This window comes from Quercus suber, unplaced genomic scaffold (assembly GCF_002906115.3).
Source record: "Quercus suber isolate HL8 unplaced genomic scaffold, Cork oak 2.0 scaffold_16, whole genome shotgun sequence".
In the NCBI taxonomy this organism is placed as follows: domain Eukaryota; kingdom Viridiplantae; phylum Streptophyta; class Magnoliopsida; order Fagales; family Fagaceae; genus Quercus; species Quercus suber.
This window is the reverse complement of record NW_027069481.1, coordinates 958,901-981,530: the sequence shown is the minus strand read 5'-3', so window position 1 is coordinate 981,530 and position 22,630 is coordinate 958,901. Positions and strand designations below refer to the sequence as shown.

Below are 22,630 nucleotides of genomic sequence, written 5' to 3'. Positions count from 1 at the left end.
AGCTTTGTCTGGAGGTTCATCATATGCAAGTTTGGGATCTCTAGAGTCTTGGTCTCAGACAACGGGAAACAATTCAACAACGACTCCTTCCGTGACTTTTGCTCACAACTAGGAATTAGAAATCACTACTCCTCCCCCACCACCCACCCTCAAGCTAACGGACAAGTCGAAGTCATGAACCAATCCTTGCTCAAAATTATCAAGACTCGGCTCAAGAAGGCAAAGGGCATATGGCTTAAAGAGCTGCTGAGCATACTATGGGCATACAGGACAACAGAACGGACTCCTATAGGAGAGACACCATTTCGGCTAACATACAAGAATGAAGTAGTCATTCCATCCAAGGTCGAACTTACAAGCTATAGGGTGGAAAATAATGATGAAAGCAGAAATGACAGGGCTATACGTCTACAGCTTGACCTAGTTGACGAAGTCGGGGTGACAGCAAAACAAAGACTCGCACGTTACCAGGACAGCATGGCTAAACACTACAACTCTCGGGTCCGACATAGAGACTTTTAGGTTGGAGATCTCGTTCTAAGAAAGGTCATGGGCGCTGTTAGAGACCCTACCCAAGGGAAGCTTAGCCCCAACTATGAAGTACCTTACCAAATCACGTCATGGTAGAGGAAAGACACTTACCACCTGGAGACGCTGGACGGATAAAAGCTACACCATCCATGGAACACCGAGCACCTACGGAAGTACTACCAGTAGAAAGGATGGCATGAAAAGTGGCACCCCTTTATTTCTAGTTTACCTTAGTTAATTTTAGCTACACTCCTCAGTTTTTCTATTTTCTTTAGTCTTCGCTACAATAACTCTTTTTCAGCCCAAAGGGCAAGTTTTCTTCTTTTAAAGAATTACTTTTTCTACAAATGCATGGTTTATCGTAATGAGAGGAGTTTATTCAGATATGACTAAGGTGTTTATCTATAGAAAATTCAAGTCCATAAAGTGGACGACTTCATCCCAGAAGGGTGAAAGCTCATCATGTCTATAAAATGGACAAGCTAATAAATGTCCATGAAGAAGATGACTTCATGAAACACTGTTGTCTACTCGTATTATCATCTACAAAGTAGATGACTCTATTATTAAGTCCAAAAAGTGGACAACTTCACCCCAAAAAAAGGTGAAGGTATTAAACCCCAAAAACTCACATCCACAATGCAAACGGGTCGATAAAGTAGACGACCCTAATACACAGTCCAAAAAATGGATGACTCTATCTCAAGAAGATAAAAAATTATTAAGTCCATAAAGTGGACGACTTTATTATTCAAAGCCCATGACGTGGGCAACTTCACCCCAAGAGGATGAAATGATGTTAAAGTCCCTTGAAGGGACAGACTAAAAGTCCATAAAGTAGACGGGTTTGTTAGTCAATAAAGTAGACGAACCCATTACTTAATAAAGTGGACAAGGTCATTAGAGTTGATGGCTTCACTAAATTACCGTTTACTTAAAAATGGTTACTGGAGCTGACGGCTTCACTAGATTACCCTTTACATAAAAATGGTCATTGAAGTTGACGACTTCACTAAACTACCATTTCCTTAAGTCGTCATTAAAAGCTAACAACCTTATGAAAATACCATTATTCAACAATGGACGGATTTATCAGTCCTTAAAATGGGCAAGTTCTTTCCAAAAGAACAAAATTCTGATTATAAAGTCTACAAGATAGTAGACGGACCTGTAACTAAGGAGATAGGTCCATAATCATGCACAAAAATGGATGAATCAATACAAAGTCTTGATCCTTGGCTAAGCTGACGGACTCAACAAATAGCCAGGGAATAGCCATTAAGCCTACAAAGTAAACACCCCTAGGAAGAAGGAGCCCATTGTAAAAACTAGACGGGTTCATCACTGATTTATGAAAACATAGCATACAAGCACAGAAAAAAGAAGCATATAAACAAAGAACAATACATACATGCTAAAAGCGATAGATACTAAGTGCCCCAAATAAAAGTAAATCATTTACAAATAAAAGCCCAAAAACAAAAAGGCACTTAAAGAAAAAAAAACATTGTTTACAAATTAAATAAAATATGAAAGTTACAAAAATAGGGGCTAGAGTTAAGCAGCAGGAGCATCTTTGGAGATCCTGGCGTCTTTATCCTGAACAAGATGATCTTCTACATCTAAAAGCTCAACAGACGGGTTAGAAGCAGGAATAGGAGGATTTGCAGCAGGCTGAGCTAAAACGACACCATCGCCTTGGACAAGAAGGTCTGAGTTAGTGGGCTTGTCGCCTTCCTCAACGATGGTGTCGCCAGCAAGAGTCGTCGGTAGTGGATCATCCAGAGTAATCCCGGATAGGTCCAAGTCTGGGAAGGCTAATGCCACTTACTTAAGACAATCATCAAACCCACTACCGTAAAACTTAGCACAGGAATCAACGAATGACTACGACGCCTTGAAATTCTGAATCGCTTCAGTCCCAGCCTTTTCCACCTGCTTGCGTAGGGTCGATAGCTCTTCCTCCAACTTCTCCTTTTGACAACCTGCCTCTTCCAACTTCTCCCTCATCTCCTTCAAGTCGATGTTCAGAAGACGGACGACTTCCTTATACTGCCCCTACTGGTCCAACAAGTTAGCGTTATACTTCCTAACTCGGGTAATGACACCCTCTTTGGCCACACACCGGTCCTGAGAAGGACACAATCATCAGTCAATAAACAAGAAAAAGATAAGATAAAAGCTAGCCAGGGAAGACAACTTACTTGTGTTAAATCAAAAAGAGTTGACGCCGTCAAGTCTTCCGACCCCAACTGAGGACAGGGATCTATATCCGTCAGTTTTATGAAAGATTCTACTTCCTTGACAGCATAATCTTTGTGGGTCAGCAGGCAACGAGGTCCCTCAATGAAGGGACCAGAAGAAGTCATCACCCATTTCCTTGCCCTGCGGCCTGATTTGGGGGGTGACTTCTTTAGGGGCTCATCTCCAGGAGTGATGGCCACCTTTTTAAGGGGACGGTCATCCTTCCTGTCGAGTTTCCTCTTGGACGAACCCTTAGTGATGGCTTTGGGGGCAGATGAAGACGCCAATTCTCCCTTAGCCTTCTTTCTTCCTTTTGACATGCAGCAATAGCCCTCACCCTTTGCTTAGCTGCCTCCATTTCTGCAAAGACAACAGATGGGCATTAGAAAAGTTGATGGTAAAGGAAAAAGTGACGGGGATGATAGAAAAGACTACTTACGCCGACAAGAAAATTCTTCCAACTTGCGAGCTTCAGTTGTCGGTTCCAGGTTCCCGTAGTATGAATGAAGAGTGTCAAGAGTGATTAAGTCCCGACACTTTTGTTGCTCAAGGGGGATGTCTAAAACCTGGCAGATGAAGTCCTTCTGCTCTTCAGTTATGAGGGGGCGAGTGTTGGCTAAAAAGAAGAACAGGATGATGACATAAAAAACTTCAAAATTTTATATATATATATATATATAAGTGAAATAATGATTAAATGCTGATGGGGGTAAAGCTGTCAGCTAAAACCTGAATCCCTGATAAGGGCCCAAGTATTGTCAAAATAACCACGGGGCATTGTCTCCCATTCTTCCTGACGACACACCTAGTCTGTCTCTTTAACAAAAAAGTACCTACTCTTCCAATCTCTATTAGAGTTTGGCATATCAGACACTAATCTCAAATCCCTTTCCCTGATGGCAAAATGGTATGTTCCCTTTGAAGAAACAATGTGCTGAGGTCTGTAGCAATAGAAGAACTCGTCTAAAGAAAACTGATAGTTTCCTCCGCTCAGATGACCCCATAAAATCTCAACATCTATAAAGATCCTCCAGGTATTCGGAGTGATCTGGCTGATAGATAACCCCAGAAAATCAGCTAGCTAATGGTGTAAAGCTATCAGGGGTAGTCTAAGCCCCGCAGCGAACATAGCATCGTACATGTCGACGTCTGCGGTCCTCCCCTTATAACACTTTTCGTTTTTCCTGGGGAGATGGATGAGGATATGGTCTGGGATTTGGTAACGAGTGCGCAACTCCTCGAAAACCCTATCACTCATCTTTGGTAGAAATTTATTAACGGCCCATTCCTCAGGAAGGATGAAGGGAAGGTTGCCTCTAGGACTCCCTGAAGCTTCCTCACAAGACTCATTGTCACCTTAATCTCTTTCTCCGTCACTATCTTTCCCCTCATCTCCCTCCTCTACTTCACCCTCTTCACTTACTATTTTCTCCTCACCTTCCTCTCCATAACTTCCCACTTCCTCGTCAAGAGATTGGGCTGACGTTTCCCTCTCTGACGACCAGGAGGAGCCCTCGGACTCATGACCTAAACCAAATACCTCCTCGTAGCTCGCTCCATCGTTGATTGACAACTGATCACTTGACGCGTCACTTGTCATCATACTACCTACATGTGACGGAGTCATTCTAAGAACCTAAGATGATGGCCTCACTATGGAGTTAAATCAATTGAAATAAAATACATATGAAGAGAGAGAATTTACAAGTCTCTTGAGCGAGTGACGGTTTTGAAAGCGACAGTAGCAACACAAGCGACGAAGTAGATGAGTTGATGGAATAAAGGCAACAAGTCTTCTCTCAAGAAAACAACAAGGATGAAATAGGAGAAATGAGGAGGAGAGGCGGGTTATATATAAGAGGGAAAACGCAAGAAAGACGAAGCGACGCCCTCGTCCAGAAGCGGAGCCATGCACCACGTGTCCAAGCATTTAATAATGGCTATTCGAAGAATCGCCCATAAATGATTTTCTCTTTCTTGGCCAAAAGGAAAATTAGCAATGAAAATATGGAGTATATGGAGTAGGGGGCAGCTGATAAGGATAAAATCATAGTATACAAAGCATTCCAAATTGAAATCGTTGTCCTTACTTGTAATATGAAGTCTACGGCTTTAAGCTGACGAGGTCAATGTGAGGGAGGAAAGCCGACGACCCTAAAGCTGACGACTCCAATATAATCTTGACTTGGCCACCACGCATGAGTATATAAGGAAATGTCTTGTACCCCATGCTTAGTGTTAGTTTCCTACAAGGAAAGGATTCCGCAATATACGCCTATGAGGATTCCTATAAGGAAAAGATTTCTAGCCCAAGGAAGAGATGTCAACCATCTACTACTATAAAAGCTCCAATACCCTTACAAATCAAGGTACGCATAATTCACCTTAGCTCTGGCACACTAGAGTTGTGAACAAAAAATTTCTCTAACTTGACCGTCAGAGGGTATTTGGCCAGTACCACACTGGTACTCCTCTTAAGGTTTTCAACTTTTGTGTTGTACAGGTTCTTGTTAGGAGCACGTTAGGACTGTGTGGCTTACTAATGATTTTTTGGCACCATCAATTATTATTATTTTTTTTTACAAGCACAAAGTGTATCACCCCAAAACAAAACACAAGAAAAAAAAAAGGGCTATGACGTTATAATTTTAACTGAGGATATTTTTGTGATCTCCTCCCCAAGATATTTCTAACAAGTGGCCCATATTGCTCGCTCCAACACCCTCCTAGTTTACACGTTCTCTCCACTCCATCTCCTTTCTCTTTCTCATTTTCTTTTTCTTGTTTCCTCCCCCACATGGCCGACCAATTGAAGGCCCATTTTCTCACCACCACCTATTGTCATCACCAAAAGCAACCTAAACTACAGCACCATGTCAATTATCGGAGGCAGCAAGTATTCTCATAAATTGTTGAAATGGAGGTGTTAAGGTGATATCTCTCGGACCCATTATTGTTTTAAAATGGGTAATGCAAAGTTTAAAACATGGGTTGTATGAAACGTTTCTTATAGTTCTTTATGACTAACGGTTTTGTACGGGTTTTGGTTGGGTGGGCTTATTTGGCATAGTATTAAAATTATAGTAATTTTCTTATGGGACTTTAAATCTATCAAGGAAAGATTGAGTTAGTTGCACTACATAATTTTTAATAAATTATAGAAAATTTATTTTGAGCTGAATTTTTGGTGGTATGTACTAGACAAATATGAGCTTTTTCATATTTAATTTAAAGCTATATGGGTGGATCAAATAGATTTTATAAAAAGGGAGGTTGATTCATTACAAATTTAATCTAAAAGTACGATTAGAATGTTGAGACTTTGAAGAATTCATTCCAAACTTTTGTTGAGTGGTTTAGCTTTTCATATGTTTTTTTTTTTTTTTTTGACAAATGTTTTACTTTGGCTAATTTTATTAGGGTTTGGTAGTGTCATGTTTTATATGACGTTGGTAAATACACTCGGACAAAACAAAAGGGCAAAAGGGAAATCACCAAATGAATTTAGTTATGGTCCTTCGGCGCTTCCTGAGTGAGAAGAAGAAGAAGATTTATGATGAAGAAGATCTAGGTTGGTTAGTCTTCTTCTTCTTCTTCTTCTTCTTTTATTTTTATTTTTTTTTTATTTTTTCTAATAAGAAAGAAAAGAAAAGAAAAGTAGGGAAGCACACGCTTGCAACCGTGTCGTGTACACGTCCAACATAGGAACGACAGGCAAATTGTCGTGTTCATGCTTTCTGGGGCTTTAGGGCCTTCGATTCAATTTTAGGGGATCTTTTTGATTTTGGAGATAATTGTGATGGTAAACTTTGCGATAGGCCTTGTTATTGATAGGTTTGATCTTTGTGTTTTTAGGTTTTGAGATTCATGGTGATGGACCTAGCGATTGGATTGGTTGATCATGTGGTGCCTAGTTGAGGTAAATTAGTTGACCTTTCGAGGTAAGTGGCTTCTTAATGAGATTTAAAAAATAATAATCATATTGCATAAAACATTGTTCTTAGGTTAAACACATTTTGGAAAATTATTTGTGGAACTATTTTCCTAAAAAGTGTCGTATACCCTACTATATATGATTATATGTGAAAATGCGTATCATGTTTAATATTGTATACAAGGAAATGCATGAATATTTGGCATGGAAAAGATAAGCATTTTTGAATTCCTTTGATAGTGGATTTCAAAGATTTATGCTATTATTTGGAAATATTAAAGATGTTTGTCTTAACTTGTATTATTTGGGAAATTCATAGAAAATCTTATTGACAAGAATGAATTTGAAAGCCTTAGAACCTTTTTGGATGTTTTGATTATTTAAAGTTTTTGTGAAGCTACTTGGATATGAACTATGTATTTCAAAATACATTTAACTTGTAAGCTTTATGTTGTTTTAACTTTATCCATGTGTGATTGCTTGGTGATCACTTGATTTGATTTCTGTAGTTTTTGTGAAAATGGTATCAAATCCAAGCTAATGCCCTTTTACTTAAAATGACGCGTTATTCCCAGTTGCCTATTGGGGGAAAAGGTATCCTTGATTGTGTGTGTGTGGGTGAGGCTACTACCGATGAGGCCAAGAGACAACATGTAAAAGAGGTCCTATATATATGACACGTTCTTCTTTACTACCTATGGGAGAAGAAGCAAAACCTTGAAGGTATGGGTGAGGTTGCTACGCTAAGAGACTACATACTAGAGGGGACAATATCATGCCAATTGTGAGTGGGTGGATCCCTTGATCTATCTATGTGGCAGTATGGTGTCTTTTTGACATTTTGCATTGTTTTGGATTTCTTGATTTTTGGTTTTGGAAAGGTGTTATAGCTCACAATACATGGTATGTAGTTTTGTGGAAATTATTTTTATAAGCTTGGTGCTACCTTGTATAATCATTCTTGTCATCTCATTATTGAAAAATGATTTTATAGTATTCCAATAAGGATTTCCCAATTATAACATATTTTGTAAAATACTCATTATCATGAAACTTGCATTTTCCTCACATTATCATGAAGCTTGCATTTCCCTCACCCCTATTAATTATTGCTACTTATTGGGTTTTGGCTTATCCCACTTTTTCATAGTCTTTCATATTAGTTAGTCATACCTCGAGCATAGAGCCTTCTTTATTGGTGGTGATTGAAGTGGGAGATTAGTGCCATAAATTGATGGTGACTCAACTGGCTAAATTTAATGAGGCTATAGTTAATTTTATTGGAGGTTGGGCTTTTGAGGTTTGTTAGCCTAGGGTGTGTTAGGTGCCAATTGAGACACATGATTTGTAGTTCGTACTGTTTGTAAATGTGTCATTTCTGACTTATATTATGGAGAGATCAATATGTTTATTTACATTATCAAATCCCCAACCATCTCTCTGGAAAGTTCAGTTTTTCTTGCTTTAGACCTTTTTGGGTTTGGCTTGTGATACAAAAAGTTTTTCCTTTTTTTCTTTTCTGGTTTTTTCTCTAATTAAAAACATATCTTTTATGTATTGCCTTTTTTTTTTTTTTTTAATTTTTTTATTTAGCCTTAATTAATGCTTCTATAGTTAAAGAAATATTCTTATTGGTCTAAGTTTAGAGTCTGCCCTCCGTGGGGGTCTTAAACGACTTTTTGCCCAAGTACTAGAGCCGGCACCATGGATCCCGATCTCACTCTCCTTGCTGCAGCCGAACAACATCATAAAGAATTAATTTGAAGCACTTAGCCGAACAGCAGTTTTTTTTTTTTTGGTTGATAAACTGAAAGCTTTTATTAAAGAAAAGAAGAAAAAGATTACAAAAAGCATGATCAAGGGTAGCATCCTTCTCAACTGAACAACACTAACAAGTAACAACACTAGGAGGGTAACATTAATGGTCTGTTTGGATTGAGGGGAGGGAGTGAGAATAGAGTATAGTAAAGTAAAATTAGCTCAAAACTAGCATATTTTCAATCAACCCTACTTTACTGTCTCTCTACTCTCCCTCTTTTTCTCTTCCATCCAAACGGACCTTAAGAGAACAGCTACCTATCATGTTATTGATATTAAAATGATTTGTTGTTTGTCTCAAACAAATGGAAAACCCTTTCTCGTATCCCAAAAATGAGAACAGGGTAGATATTAAAAATATTTGATAGAGCGACGGTTGGTCACTGAATAAGATTGGAGGAGATGCAGACGATTGATTTGATGAGATATATGTTAATCAAATTTAAAAGCCCAATTCCTTTTTAACGGGGAAGAAGTCCTTCTTGAAGCAATGGTGCCGAAGATAAAGACTTCTTCTTTTCTAACTTAACAATTAGTAGCCGACTTACCGAAAGATCGCCATGGTCTGTGCAACAAGGTTTGTTAGTCTCTGATATATTTGACAATATGTATTATCCTAGGAATTTTCTTGACATCCGCCGGCGTGTAAAGCAAAAGGCTGAGCAAATAGTCCCACCATTTTAGAAGTGTGGAGTTCTCAACACATTTAAAATCAAGTGCGAGGTAATTGGCTGGAAATTACATTCGAGGACTTTCTATTTTGACGAAATGTGAAAACATTGGAGTTTTTTGCGCGTCAAGAAATACTATTAATAAGTTTGCACACAAGGAAATTAAGAAGGGGATCGAAAGAGAAAAAAATAAAAATAAAATAAGATGATCAGTGATGAGCACTCGCACAAAAAGCACCGCACTTTAGCCCATCAAACTCAAAATTTATTTATGTGTGGCTATATAAAAGTACTCACATTAGTGAATGTATAACACAAAAATGTGTAAAATTTATACTGTTTTGCCTAAAAATGTGCCTCATCAGTTAGTGTATGTTTGCGTAACTTTACAAGTTTGTTATAGTAAATATGTAAATTTAAACTGGTATTATTTATTTTGTATTTGTTTTTTTATTATTTCTTTACATATCCTGAGTATGAAGAAATAAATCAAATGGTGGTTGTGTATGAAAAGAGAGAAACATTTTTTTAAAAATCAAGAAATTTGATATTTTAATTAAGGATAATATAAAATAGATAATCTAATGTGAGGTATTTTAAAAAAGGAGTATGTAAAATAAAAACGTTAAGTTTTATACTAAAATATACAAAAAGTTTTGCACGAACTATATATGTTAATGCTCAAAGTAAAAAAGAAATGTAGGGAAATAACTTCTCCTGGGCCCACACTTTGGAACCACCCAAAATGGCCAAAATGGAGTGCTACCATGAGAATTAGTGAGAATCAGTCCTATGCTTCTCTTCTCCTAGCGCAAAAAGCTTAGGAACCCATTCTATATGCGGGGATGAGCTCTACCTCATTCAATCTTCCCATTAATCGGAGAAACTAACGCAAATATCATATTGACTTTTTCTTGCTCTACTTCTAAAGATAAATAGAAAAGGTTGGAGAGTGACTTTCTGATCCTTCAATAAAATGATTCATTCTCTTCATAAAAAATAGGAGGTAGAACTAGTAAATATTTCTTTTTTGATTCATCCTTGGAGTTGACTACATCATTTAAGAACTGTTTTTGATCCAATTGGGGCCCGCTATGCCAAAAGCGAGAGAAAGCCCATCCATCTCTTTCCTTTTTTACATTCCCATAGATCTGGTTGTTCGCTGTTCAAGAATTCTTATTTAGGCAGTTCATATTATCCAGACATAATGATGTGTTAAGAAGCAATGTGCGACTTGTAGGGATATGGTTGTTAGTGGATTCTTACATCCATCATTTTCTTTTTATATTAATTAGATATCGTCGAAGCCCAATACCGCAGAGGAAATTAAGTGAAGTACTCTAGACACAAAGTATGAAAAGGTATCTATAACTTCCCCATCAGGAGCTACCAACTCAACATCCTTTTATGAGATTTTGAGAAGAGTTTCTCTTTGGAGAGCACAATACGATGAATATTGTAAGCTGTTTTGGGGGGGGGGGGGGGGGGGAGTTATTGTTTATCAAATGAATTGCCTTATTAGAAAAAAGCCTTGTTCTTTGGAAGATCGATCTCTTGTCTGGTACTGTACAGTTCCACTTTTCAAGAACTCCAAATAATTATCTTAAAGCTCATCCTCTTCATCATAAATGATTTGCTTGCCCTGAAGTGACCTAGCCCAATAGGCTATAACGGTCCTAAGGTAGCGAAATTCCTTGTCAGGTAAGTTCTGACTCGCACGAGCGGCATAACAATCTGGGCATTGTCTCGGAGAGAGACTCGGTGAAATAGACATGTTTGTGAAGATGCAGACTACCTGCACCTAGACAAAAATACCTTATGAAGCTTCACTACATTCCCCTAGCTAGCGGTGCTATATTTAATACCTTCTTTTCTATCTTTGCTTGCTCTACCCTTCTTGCTAAGATAGAGATTCACACAACATCTCCTATTCAGAGATCTGCGCCTGCTTTTATACAGTTAGATACAAAATTATTTATTTTAGAAACATAAATTAAAGTAGTAGATCTTTTAGCCCTTTATTGCCATGGAGGAAAAATAGGACTATTAAAGGGAGCTGGAGTGGGTAAAATAACAATTTTTGTATTGAACCCACAAATGCCAATATTTTTGAGTAAAATCTAGATCATTAGAATTTTCCGTTTCTTACACTTTGATGGAAAATGGGGTCTCATACCAAACAAGTTTGATTTCTATGTTCTCTTTCTGTAGTCACTTTTTTTTGGTTGAGTATGTGCAAGGAATTTCGCTACCTTAAAACCGTTATAGTTACGGCTGTCATTCATTGGGGCTTCGGTTGCCGACTCTCCTGTCATCAAGTCACCAACTTCCGTGACCTTTCGGCACTAGNACATAATGATGTTTTAAGAAGCAATGTGCGACTTGTAGGGATATGGTTGTTAGTGGATTCTTACATCCATCATTTTCTTTTTATATTAATTAGATATCGTCGAAGCCCAATACCGCAGAGGAAATTAAGTGAAGTACTCTAGACACAAAGTATGAAAAGGTATCTATAACTTCCCCATCAGGAGCTACCAACTCAACATCCTTTTATGAGATTTTGAGAAGAGTTTCTCTTTGGAGAGCACAATACGATGAATATTGTAAGCTGTGTTTTGGGGGGGGGGGGGGGGGGAGTTATTGTTTATCAAATGAATTGCCTTATTAGAAAAAAGCCTTGTTCTTTGGAAGATCGATCTCTTGTCTGGTACTGTACAGTTCCACTTTTCAAGAACTCCAAATAATTATCTTAAAGCTCATCCTCTTCATCATAAATGATTTGCTTGCCCTGAAGTGACCTAGCCCAATAGGCTATAACGGTCCTAAGGTAGCGAAATTCCTTGTCAGGTAAGTTCTGACTCGCACGAGCGGCATAACAATCTGGGCATTGTCTCGGAGAGAGACTCGGTGAAATAGACATGTTTGTGAAGATGCAGACTACCTGCACCTAGACAAAAATACCTTATGAAGCTTCACTACATTCCCCTAGCTAGCGGTGCTATATTTAATACCTTCTTTTCTATCTTTGCTTGCTCTACCCTTCTTGCTAAGATAGAGATTCACACAACATCTCCTATTCAGAGATCTGCGCCTGCTTTTATACAGTTAGATACAAAATTATTTATTTTAGAAACATAAATTAAAGTAGTAGATCTTTTAGCCCTTTATTGCCATGGAGGAAAAATAGGACTATTAAAGGGAGCTGGAGTGGGTAAAATAACAATTTTTGTATTGAACCCACAAATGCCAATATTTTTGAGTAAAATCTAGATCATTAGAATTTTCCGTTTCTTACACTTTGATGGAAAATGGGGTCTCATACCAAACAAGTTTGATTTCTATGTTCTCTTTCTGTAGTCACTTTTTTTTGGTTGAGTATGTGCAAGGAATTTCGCTACCTTAAAACCGTTATAGTTACGGCTGTCATTCATTGGGGCTTCGGTTGCCGACTCTCCTGTCATCAAGTCACCAACTTCCGTGACCTTTCGGCACTAGTCAGGCGTTAGCCCCCATACATGGTCTTACGACTTTGAGGACACATGAAATTCCGCTCTTCTCTATCTCACTCAAGTGAATTGGTTTCAAGAGCATTCCACTAGTTTTTGAGCGTCTTTTGTTTTCCCCCCTTTGTCGGCCCTTGCTGCCTTCCTTAACAAGCCTTTGAGCCTCCTTTGACCCCGAAGGCCGAATTCTACGTTAGGCAAGAGGAGCGTGCTCTTCTTTGTCCTTAAAATCTCGTAAGAAAATAGAATATAGGGCTATTTCCTCCGGTGTGCTTTTCCCAACATATGAACAGCTTTTTGAAATTGTCAATCTAATGGTATGACTAAATCTAAGGGAAAGATCCCTCTGTCATGATTCAACTAGTATTGAAAGCCAGTTGCCTTTTGAAGTGTTTGCTGGTAAGGTAACCAAAGCGTATCGTTCTTGCAACCACTTTGGTACTTATCGGCTATTCACGAAATGTGAGAAGCAGATGAATAATCATTTTTTTCAAGAAGAAATTGAAGAATTTCTTGGGAATCCTATAAAATCCATTCATTTTTTTTTCTCTGACAGATGGTCAGAATTTCATCTAAGTTTGAATCCTACTGAGAGGTCCACTAGAGATCAGAAATTGTTAAAGAAAGAACAAAATGTTTCATTTGTCCCTTCTAGGCCATCATAATATAAAGAAATAGTTAATATATTTAAAATAATTACTTATTCACAAAATACCGTCGTGTTTGGTTCCTAGGATAGGGAGTGGTGACTGGTGACCCCCTATCAAGCCTAAGCACCATGCATTGCTATCCTATACGCGATGATGGCTCCATACAGTTAGAAATAGATAGAGGAAGTTGCTTTCTTAAAAAATTTGAAAGACTGAAAATTGATTTTTCAAAGGCATTATAATTACATTTTTGCTCATAGTTTTAAATTCTTCACTCTCTCAAATAAGCAAATTACATTTTTGCAATCCACTCACTTTTTTTCAATCCGGCCACGAAATTTGAATCATTATATCAACTTTAAAATTTTGACAATCTACTATTTTACCTTTTGGAAATTATTAGTTTTATTTATACTAGATTATAGGCTAAACAAATGTGAATACATTGATAATTGTCCTCTCCATTTAAAGCTTTAGTGTCTACATTAGGAAAAAAAAAACACTACCAAAAGAGTTATATTTAACCTTAAAATCATTTTCTTTTTCTTGATGATCTGTTTTTATATAGCGAGACCCAGCGGACTGGAAAATTCAAAGAAATTCTTTGTTTTGATCATACATACCTCTGCCACTTGTAGATTGTAGTCAACAATATTTTTTATTTTTTCAAGTGGTTTCAGAGGTGATTGGAATACATTGGGTCGCCATAACCATGTATTTTATGTTGGGTGCAAGTTCTTAATTATATTGCTAGGAGGAAAATTTAGTGTTTACTCTTGTAGATAAGTTACAGGTATACTAGATATGAACTAAAATTCTAGGAAATATTTTTATTGATAGAAGAATATGGTATTGCTGCACAACTATTTCATTATAATTTTTATTCATTTCTTTCATTTTTTTTTTCTTTTTTGGTTAACATCTTTCATTTTTTTTCATTCCTTTCATTACATAACATCTATTTATAGATGTATTATTTTTTATTTTTTATTTTTTGGATTTGATTTATAGATGTATTAAGTTTGCTAGAGTACTACATAACTGACTGCTAGAGTTTGATGGAAATTACTCTTTGAATGACACCTAGCATGTGAGGTGTCTATCTTCAATTTCATTTTGCTGACTCTTATTTCTTTACTTGCTAGATTGTTGACACCTAGTTGATACTTATTAGGGACCCACTTTGACAATTGCAAATTACATTTTAACATTTTATTGAGAGGGGTCCAGAAATTTTATTTAGATAGGAAATATTAGCGGGTCATTTTTTTTCCCCCTAAAAAAAAACATTAGTTGATCATTCTTATTCACCCAAAAAAAAAAAAAAACTGATCTTCATCTACTTTTTTTTTCTTTAAAGATCTAAATCTACTTCTAAATTACTTGGACAAAAAGGAAAAAAGAGGTAATTTCTATAATTAGACATTGACTATAAATTATACTCTTTCTTTTTTGTTTTTTTTTTTTACAAGATAAAAATTCTAATAATGGAGTAATTTAAGTGTATATGTGTGTGAATTTTATAATTGAAAACTTAAACTTCAGCCCTTACCTCCACATCTCACAAGTACTTATACTTATAGAGTGACCATCACGTAGAGGGTGGGTAGTAGTATAACTTAGACTCTGAATATATAGTATGATACTTTCTTTGAAAAGTAATATTACATTCATAAATTATTTTACAACATTTTTACAAAGAGAAATGATATGTTTATAACATTTTTACAATAAATCCTAAGTGGCAGTTTGTTACTGGTTGTTATTGTTGGGGCAAAAAAGTAATCTTAGTGTTAGGTTCAAATTTGAACCAATAACAACTAACCACTTGTGATTTATTGTAAAAATACTGTAAAAATGTTGTAAACATAGCATTTCTCTTTTATAAATAATTGATGTAATCAATTTCTTATTGATTTTCATTTAGCTTCATCATTAACATTATTTAACATCATTTTTTTATTTATCAATAACCACTCACCACGTCAACAGTTTATAAACTTTTTTGTAAACAAATTTGTATCTCTAACATTATTCTTATTGAATCAGCAAAATTCTTTGAACTTAATACCGAATAAATGTCTCGATGTCTCGCATTTATTCCCCATAATAATAATAACTATATGTCGTGGTTCAGGAGCGGGCGTACAAACCAGAGAACTGTGGCGCAGAAGACAATTGCTATTGCCGACAACATGGAAGCAATGGCATAAATCCTGCAAAATCTTTCAACCCTTGCCTTGTGTTGGATCATCATGGAACTGAAGGCGCCCAAAAATGCGAACAGGTTGAATATTAGAAACATATGATAGTCCGGTGGTCGGCCTTTGAAGAGAGTCGGAACTGGATTTCCGTCTACGTTTACATGTGGAAGAAAAATAAAAATTGTAGTTGCAGAGGATGAGATTCTAACAATTGATTTCATAAGGAAAAAGTTGAAGGATTTTGAAAGGCCAAAGATCTTTGAGAGGGGAAGAAGGATTTCTGGAGGGGGAAGTCCCAACGAAGGTACGGGCTTCATCCTCTTGACTACTACTGAGATATATTTAACAAGATCTGACATTTATATATATATATATATATATATATCAAGATGATTCTAGGAATTTTCGTTGGCATTCCCGAAGTTGAAAGTGTATTAAAGCTTAACAAGCAATCCATCCAGTTCAAAAAGTATATATGGACCCCAGAATGGCCAGCATAGTCTAACCGAAACTTTCCCTGAAATTTGTAAGCGACGATTATGAATCAAGTCTATAACGCGGTATTTACCTATCTAAGTCTATACCGTGTTGAAAACTTGATATATGTGATAACTTGACAAACATGGCATGGAAACATTGGACAGTTTTCAGTTTATATATTGAGGGTTATTGGGCATGAAACTTCCTAGAATTTGCTATTCAACTTCTTGGTAACTACAATATATATAACTTGCATTAGCCTTCTCTATTTCCATTCTGAATTACAGTATTACGTTTCAAGTCTTCTACCATAAAAATTATTTACAGACTTGATTCATCTGCAACACTTAATACACTTAGAAACTTAAAATGTTTTGCTGGCGCTCTACACTTGGGTTCCGCTTCACAAAAACCAATGGCAGTGTTGGAGGCCAACAAGAAAATTCAGGTGGACAGAAGGAGGGAACTGGAGCTGCAAGTGTAGGTGAAGGGAAAGACGAAGGCATAGGTGGTGGAGGAGGGGATCAAGATGAAGGAAGTGATGGAGGCGTAACTGGTGGAGGAGGAGACCAAGATGAAGGAAGTGATGGAGGCATAACTGGTGGTGGAGGAGACCAAGATGAAGGAAGAGACAGAGGCATAGGAGGTGGAGGTGGGGGTGGAAATCGAGAAGGAAACAAAGACATAGATGTTGAAGAAAGCAGAAGCATGGTTGGTGACATTGAAAAGGCAATGGGAGGAAAGAACTCGAGACCAATGAAAATAGTAGAGATTTTCATTGCAGTCATTGCCCAATCAACTGCTGCTGTCATTGCTGTCGATTTCCTTGGCATATCTACTGGTACTAAGGACCTTCTTTATTGTGCATTGATTACGAACTTATTCGGGTTCGTATGTTGCACAGCTGCTCTCTGGCAAAGCGATACCCACCCCGAGACTGCCAAACTTTTGGGGAAGATAGGATCTGCTGCTGCTACTCTAGGATTCATATTAATGGTGGCTATGATCGTTCCCATCTATCTTCTTTGGATCATCGGTGTCGCTTGTCTTGCGTTATTGGTCGTCTTTGTCATATCACTCAAGTCAACCTGAATAGAAGTATTATCTCCGGCACCGCCATCACTGAGTGTTGGAATTTCTTCAGCGTATTAATTTAAACTAACATGGATCCGGACGTAGATGGAACATACTGGAAAGGTATTTTGGTATCAAAATATACCATATCAATGGTGTCAAAATTCAATAAGTGAGAAACATGTTTACAAAAAATAATTACCTACTAAAAAATGAAAAATATGTATTAGTGGGTAGTTATTTTTGCACACATGTTTTTTATTTATTGGATTTTGATGTGGTATAATTTGATACAAAATACTTTTTCCTAGTTTTGAGAGAAATTATTGTGTACTTCCGGAGTACTATAAATGCGTATTTCTTTCTTTCATATGAATGGTAGGTCCTACTAATTAAATTCATGGTGGGACCCATCATTTATGTGAGAGAGAGAACTACACATTTATATTACTCCGAGAGTACCTAATAATTTTCATAGTTTGGATCCTTTTTTCTTCGAAGGATTTGTTTATGACTAATTGTACATAATGTCACTGACCTTTAGAGTTTCAATATCAAATTTAAAAGTAAGTTTAGGACCACAACTATTTCTATAACTTTGTCATAATTTGTTTATATGGCGACTTGTGAGTGGTGAAATTGTAAACTTACATGAATTTACCATTTTTTTTTTACTATTTACAAGTCGTCATGTAGGTGACTTGTGACCAAAATTATGAAAATTGTTGTTACAGTAGACTTTGTGAGATGGATCCAGTACAAATAAAAAAGATCCAATACTCCTAATTTAGTCTTTTTTTTCTTGTTCTTTGTAAAGTAGTATGCAAGGAGAGGTGGGATTCCATCTATGTTTGTACCAATGAAAAATCATTGAACCCTACCGATCTAGTTTGGTTTTAAAAAAAATGCTAAAGTTATCATTATAGGATAATAAATAAATATTTATATTATTTTTAATGATTGAAGGCAAATTATTTTATAAGAGCTATATAATAAAATTTGTAATATCACTATTATTACTTTTACAATAAATCAGCATAGTCAAAATGAGTGAGAAGATCCTATGTGAAATGGTTGACCTTTATTTTAGGACATCCTTTTTTTATTTATTTTTTACTTAATTTATTTATATTTTGGCATGCAAACAAGAATAGACGTCAATAGAGAGTACTATACCAACCATATGTCCCATGCGATGGGTCAACGAGTATCGAAATGCCTTTGAAGTTTACTAAACACCATTTATTTATTTATTTATTTATTTATTTTTTTTATGGAGAATCTACTAAACACCTGTCTACTCCAAATATACTGGTGAATATTAGACACTTTGATGGAAAATACTAGTATCAAAAGGAGAACTTTTGATGTCACTAACATTTCTCATATAAAAAAACCTTAAAAAAGAAAAAAAAAGAAAAGAAAAAAAAAAGGCAGATAGCTCGATTTGCGACCGTCAGTATCACGTTATTGGTCATGGCCCCATGTGGCGCACCAACTTCCCTTTCTTCTCCTCTTTAATCTGTTTCGTTTGTCCGCCCCTTTCTTTTGGCGACAGCAAATTATTTCTTTTTTGGGTAATTCAGATGATGATATTATTTTAATGATAATTATTTAAATTAGTTTAATTTTAAATTTATTTAGGAATTTAGCCCGCTTTTAAATTGTGTTGTAAAATAATTTTATTTTACAAATTCTCCTTTTTCTTGATCCCTCACATGAACATGTTTAAAATTTTAGGTCAAAATACTTATTGAGCATTTTTAATTCTTTATATTTCAAATGATTATTTTTAGCATCTGTTTGGGAACAGCTTATTTAACTGAAACTAAAATTTTTTGCTAAAAATATGGTAAATAAAGCTAAAAAATTGTTGAAATAGTACAGTGAGACTCATGAATAATATCAAAAAGTGCAGTAAAGCTTATAAATAGTAATAAAAATAAATTAAATAGTAAAAAAAACTGACATTTTAAGTCAATAACAAATGCACACTCTAGTTCGTAAATTTTCTAAAAAGAACGCTAAGAGCCTTTCCATCTAATTCTTTTAGTTTTCTTGTTTATATATTTAACAAGTAATGAGATAAATCTTTTTCATGATGTTATAGCCTATTTTTTATTAAAAATATTTAACATATTTTCAAAATCTATTTAAACAACCAAAACCCAAGAAAATTTCCACATCTCCCAGCTTTTGTTTTTTTTTTTTTTTTTTTGTTTTGTTTTGTTTTTTTTTTTCAGTTCAACAAGCTTTGTGTTTTGCAGTTTAGTTTCTCTTTCGAGGGTGCTTCTGATCTCACGGGTCAACATCCTGAGAGCACGATCCCTTTCTTAATTCTTGCGTATGAATCAATCCAAGCATTTCTCTATCAACTTTTGGCAGCTAAAAGTTTAAACTTAAAACCTTCACAAGGGTCATTACTATCGCCACTGTTCTCTGGTTCTCAAATGCATGATAAAAGTCCACAAGTTAATGAGGCGCGTTGCCACACATAGAACTACGAAAAAACACCAAACTGAAGGACCCGTATATACGGAAATACTGTTGTCTGTTGATTTCTTGACAAAGTAGATTAGCTCTAGATGGATAGAGAAATTCGTTGGGCCTTTTATGGCCAGGCCCATTAGGGCACTATTAATTCCTGTTTCTTCGGCTCAAGTTCTTAAGCCTTTTATAGACCCATTTCGTAGCAGAACTTGAAGACTGACTTGTGTCATTTAAATAGACATGGCAAAACGGGCGGGGCGGGTTGGGTTCGGATCAGGTTAATCGGGTCACAGGTCAAACGGGTCACGGGTCAAAAACGGGTCATTTTAAGTGGGTCAAAATCGGGTTCGAGTCAATCGGGTTGCGGGTCGGGTCGGGTTGACCCGTGTTTTTCACATGAATTTTTTTATTTTTTATTTTTATATAGAAAACAATATGTATCTGTCATTTGAAAAGTTATGCAACAAATTACTTAATGTAAAATGCATTATTTTGAATTCACCACATATATCAAGAATGAACTCAGTTAAACTTATTAATACTTATTCAACAATTTTAAAATTATACAAATCCTAACATTACAATCTAAAACAAAATAACATAAAGATAAGTAAAACAAATACACAAATTTTATTTCTATACAATATCAACATTCCAAATATAAAACAAAATTACAAATGACTTATTGGATAACTCATTTGATAAAGAATAAAAATATATAAGAAATTTACAATCTTGAAATTTAATTTTATAATCTATTATCAGTTGTGGTTGACACTCTATTTCAATTTGAGATATACTTTAAAATTTGATTGCTTACTTATTTATACGTGGTCTCTTTTATGAATATCATATTATTGTTAAGCAACACACACTCTAGGAAATATCATAATTTATTTTGAAAAGCCGTTTATTTTGGACATAAATTATTAAAAAATAGGTCTAAGTATTCATAATTTATGCTAATTTGATACTTTAGCTTCACTATTTTCACACTTGTGAATATTTCTTACATGTCTACAATTTTAAATCTATGTTTTTAACTCTACTGTAACCAGATTATCTTGGCATGTACTTTGCTATTCGATATCTAAAAATATTTACTCATTACAGAATGTTCAACCATTAATCTTTCAATTAATTTGCATATAGTTATGTAAATGTATCAATTGTTTCCTTAAAGTTCATAATAAATAATTAAACCAATATTGTCTTAATTTTACTATTTTTTTACCCAAAAAAAAGGGTTTTAAAAAAATGGTTCGGGTTCGGTTCGGGTCGCAGGTCGGGTCGGGTTGACCCGCAAAAAAAAAAACACGGGTCGGGTCACGGGTTAACCCGTTTTTGCTTCGGGTAAAAAAAAATCGTGTTCGGGTCGGGTATTTTTCGGGTCGGGTCAGGTCGGGTCAGGTCAAGTCAAAAAATTCTGACCCGTTTTGCCATGTCTACATTTAAATGTTGAAAGCCTGAAACAAGGGAGCTGACCTTTAAGTCTCTTAAGTTGTTTTTTTTTTTTTATTATTTTATATATATATATATATATATATTTTTTTTATGTAAGAGAACTCTCATAAGGTATTTATAATTGTTCTCATTTTAAGTGATTTAGAGCACTCAAGTGTGTCTAATACTAAATTTTTAACATTTGGCACACAAAACACAAAAATCCTCACTTTATGAGATGTGTCAAATGCTAAAAAAAAAATGGCATGGTTTTATAGTAACGTTCTATTATTAACATTGTATGGACAAAACTACAAAAATTATTTAGCATTATTTTATTAAAAAAATTGGAGTTCAACTTAAATTTAACAAATTTGGAGTTCAAATGATTTCTTAAATTTAAAAATTTCAATATATGATCCTTGAATAAAGATTTGGAGTTAAACTTCCAATTTAAATTACTTGAATAAATTTCTAACATAGAAAATTAAAAATAAATTAAAAACAAAAACATGGAAAACAAGCACACCATAATCATATCACTATCGGAAATTTGTATCAGCATTACCACCAGATTCTAGAGTCTACAAGTTGGTGCGGTTTCAAAATCCCCATTAGATAGCCCAAATTTTCTGGGGGAAAAAAAATACAGTACTGATCTAGTAAAGAATATTAACTGCTGATAGCCTATAACGTTGATTCAACATTTTTTTTTTTTTTTTTTGGATTGGAATGTTGATCTGAGTTCTGTTCAAGGTCTAAAGGCCCAGACACAGATAACCAATATAGCAAGCGATCCCAGGCTCAGTATTATCCAACCATAATAGTTGCAAAGTATATAGATACCAGTAGTAACAACCCTAAGCCAGCAACAGCAACCCCCACTACATCAAAAAATGTCTATTACATCAAGTGTTAATACAACAAAATATATATATATAGTAGTTTTGGATAAAATATCGCATTTATAAGTTAAAATGGTTACAATAGTAACTTAAAAGTGTTAAACTATTGCATCAATAATAATAAGTTGCAATAACTTATAATTTTCAGCTGCAATAGAAGTTATAATATATTAAGAAAAATTGTTGCAATAACTTAAAATGAAAGAATTGTTGCAATAAATTGATACAAATTGTTTTTACAATCTATTGTAATGAAAATTTCGAATTAATAGCTTATCGCAAAGAAGTTACCATTGCAATAATTTGATATTAATTCTTTTACAAACTATTGCATTGACAAACACATAACTGCAACGAATATTTCGTTGCAATAATTTGATATCAATTATTTTATAGTCAACCGTAGTGACAAAATGAATTAATTATCTTTTACAATGAAGATATCATTGCAGTAATTGAATTCGACTTATTTTGTTCAATTATTTGCAATCTATTATAATAAGTTTCATAAAGTAATAGCCTATACTTACAAGATATTCGAAATAGTAAATTGTTTAGTGCAACAGTATATATATCATTGCATCAAAGTTATTATTAAAATATTTGAAGTTTATTGCAACAAAAATTTTTATTGTATAAACCTATTACCTCAAATTTTATTGCAACATCTTGTATCAACT

General features: G+C 35.2%; 1 protein-coding gene and 1 long non-coding RNA gene across 4 annotated transcripts; both read left to right on the top strand.

Moving 5' to 3' along the window:
- Positions 1-5,483: 5,483 nt before the first annotated feature.
- LOC136061587 (uncharacterized) lies at positions 5,484-7,672 on the top strand. Of its 3 annotated transcripts, XR_010623411.1 has the most exons (4): positions 5,484-5,706; positions 6,196-6,346; positions 6,631-6,716; positions 7,219-7,672. It is a non-coding gene; the product is annotated as an uncharacterized LOC136061587 (long non-coding RNA). The 3 variants fall into 3 exon arrangements; XR_010623417.1 differs by lacking the exon at positions 6,196-6,346 and having other exon boundaries at positions 6,631-6,694; XR_010623410.1 differs by lacking the exon at positions 6,196-6,346.
- Positions 7,673-15,787: 8,115 nt separating this feature from the next.
- LOC136061585 (uncharacterized) lies at positions 15,788-17,422 on the top strand. Its single transcript, XM_065759542.1, has 2 exons — positions 15,788-15,862; positions 15,948-17,422. Exon 2 carries the CDS (start codon positions 16,408-16,410, stop codon positions 17,128-17,130), a length of 723 nt encoding a protein of 240 aa, XP_065615614.1. The 5' UTR covers positions 15,788-15,862; positions 15,948-16,407; the 3' UTR covers positions 17,131-17,422.
- Positions 17,423-22,630: the final 5,208 nt, after the last annotated feature.

Bases quoted from the DNA above. Each gene is read 5' to 3' on its own strand.
- LOC136061585 (XM_065759542.1), top strand. From the start codon at position 16,408: ATGTTTTGCTGGCGCTCTACACTTGGGTTCCGCTTCACAAAAACCAAT.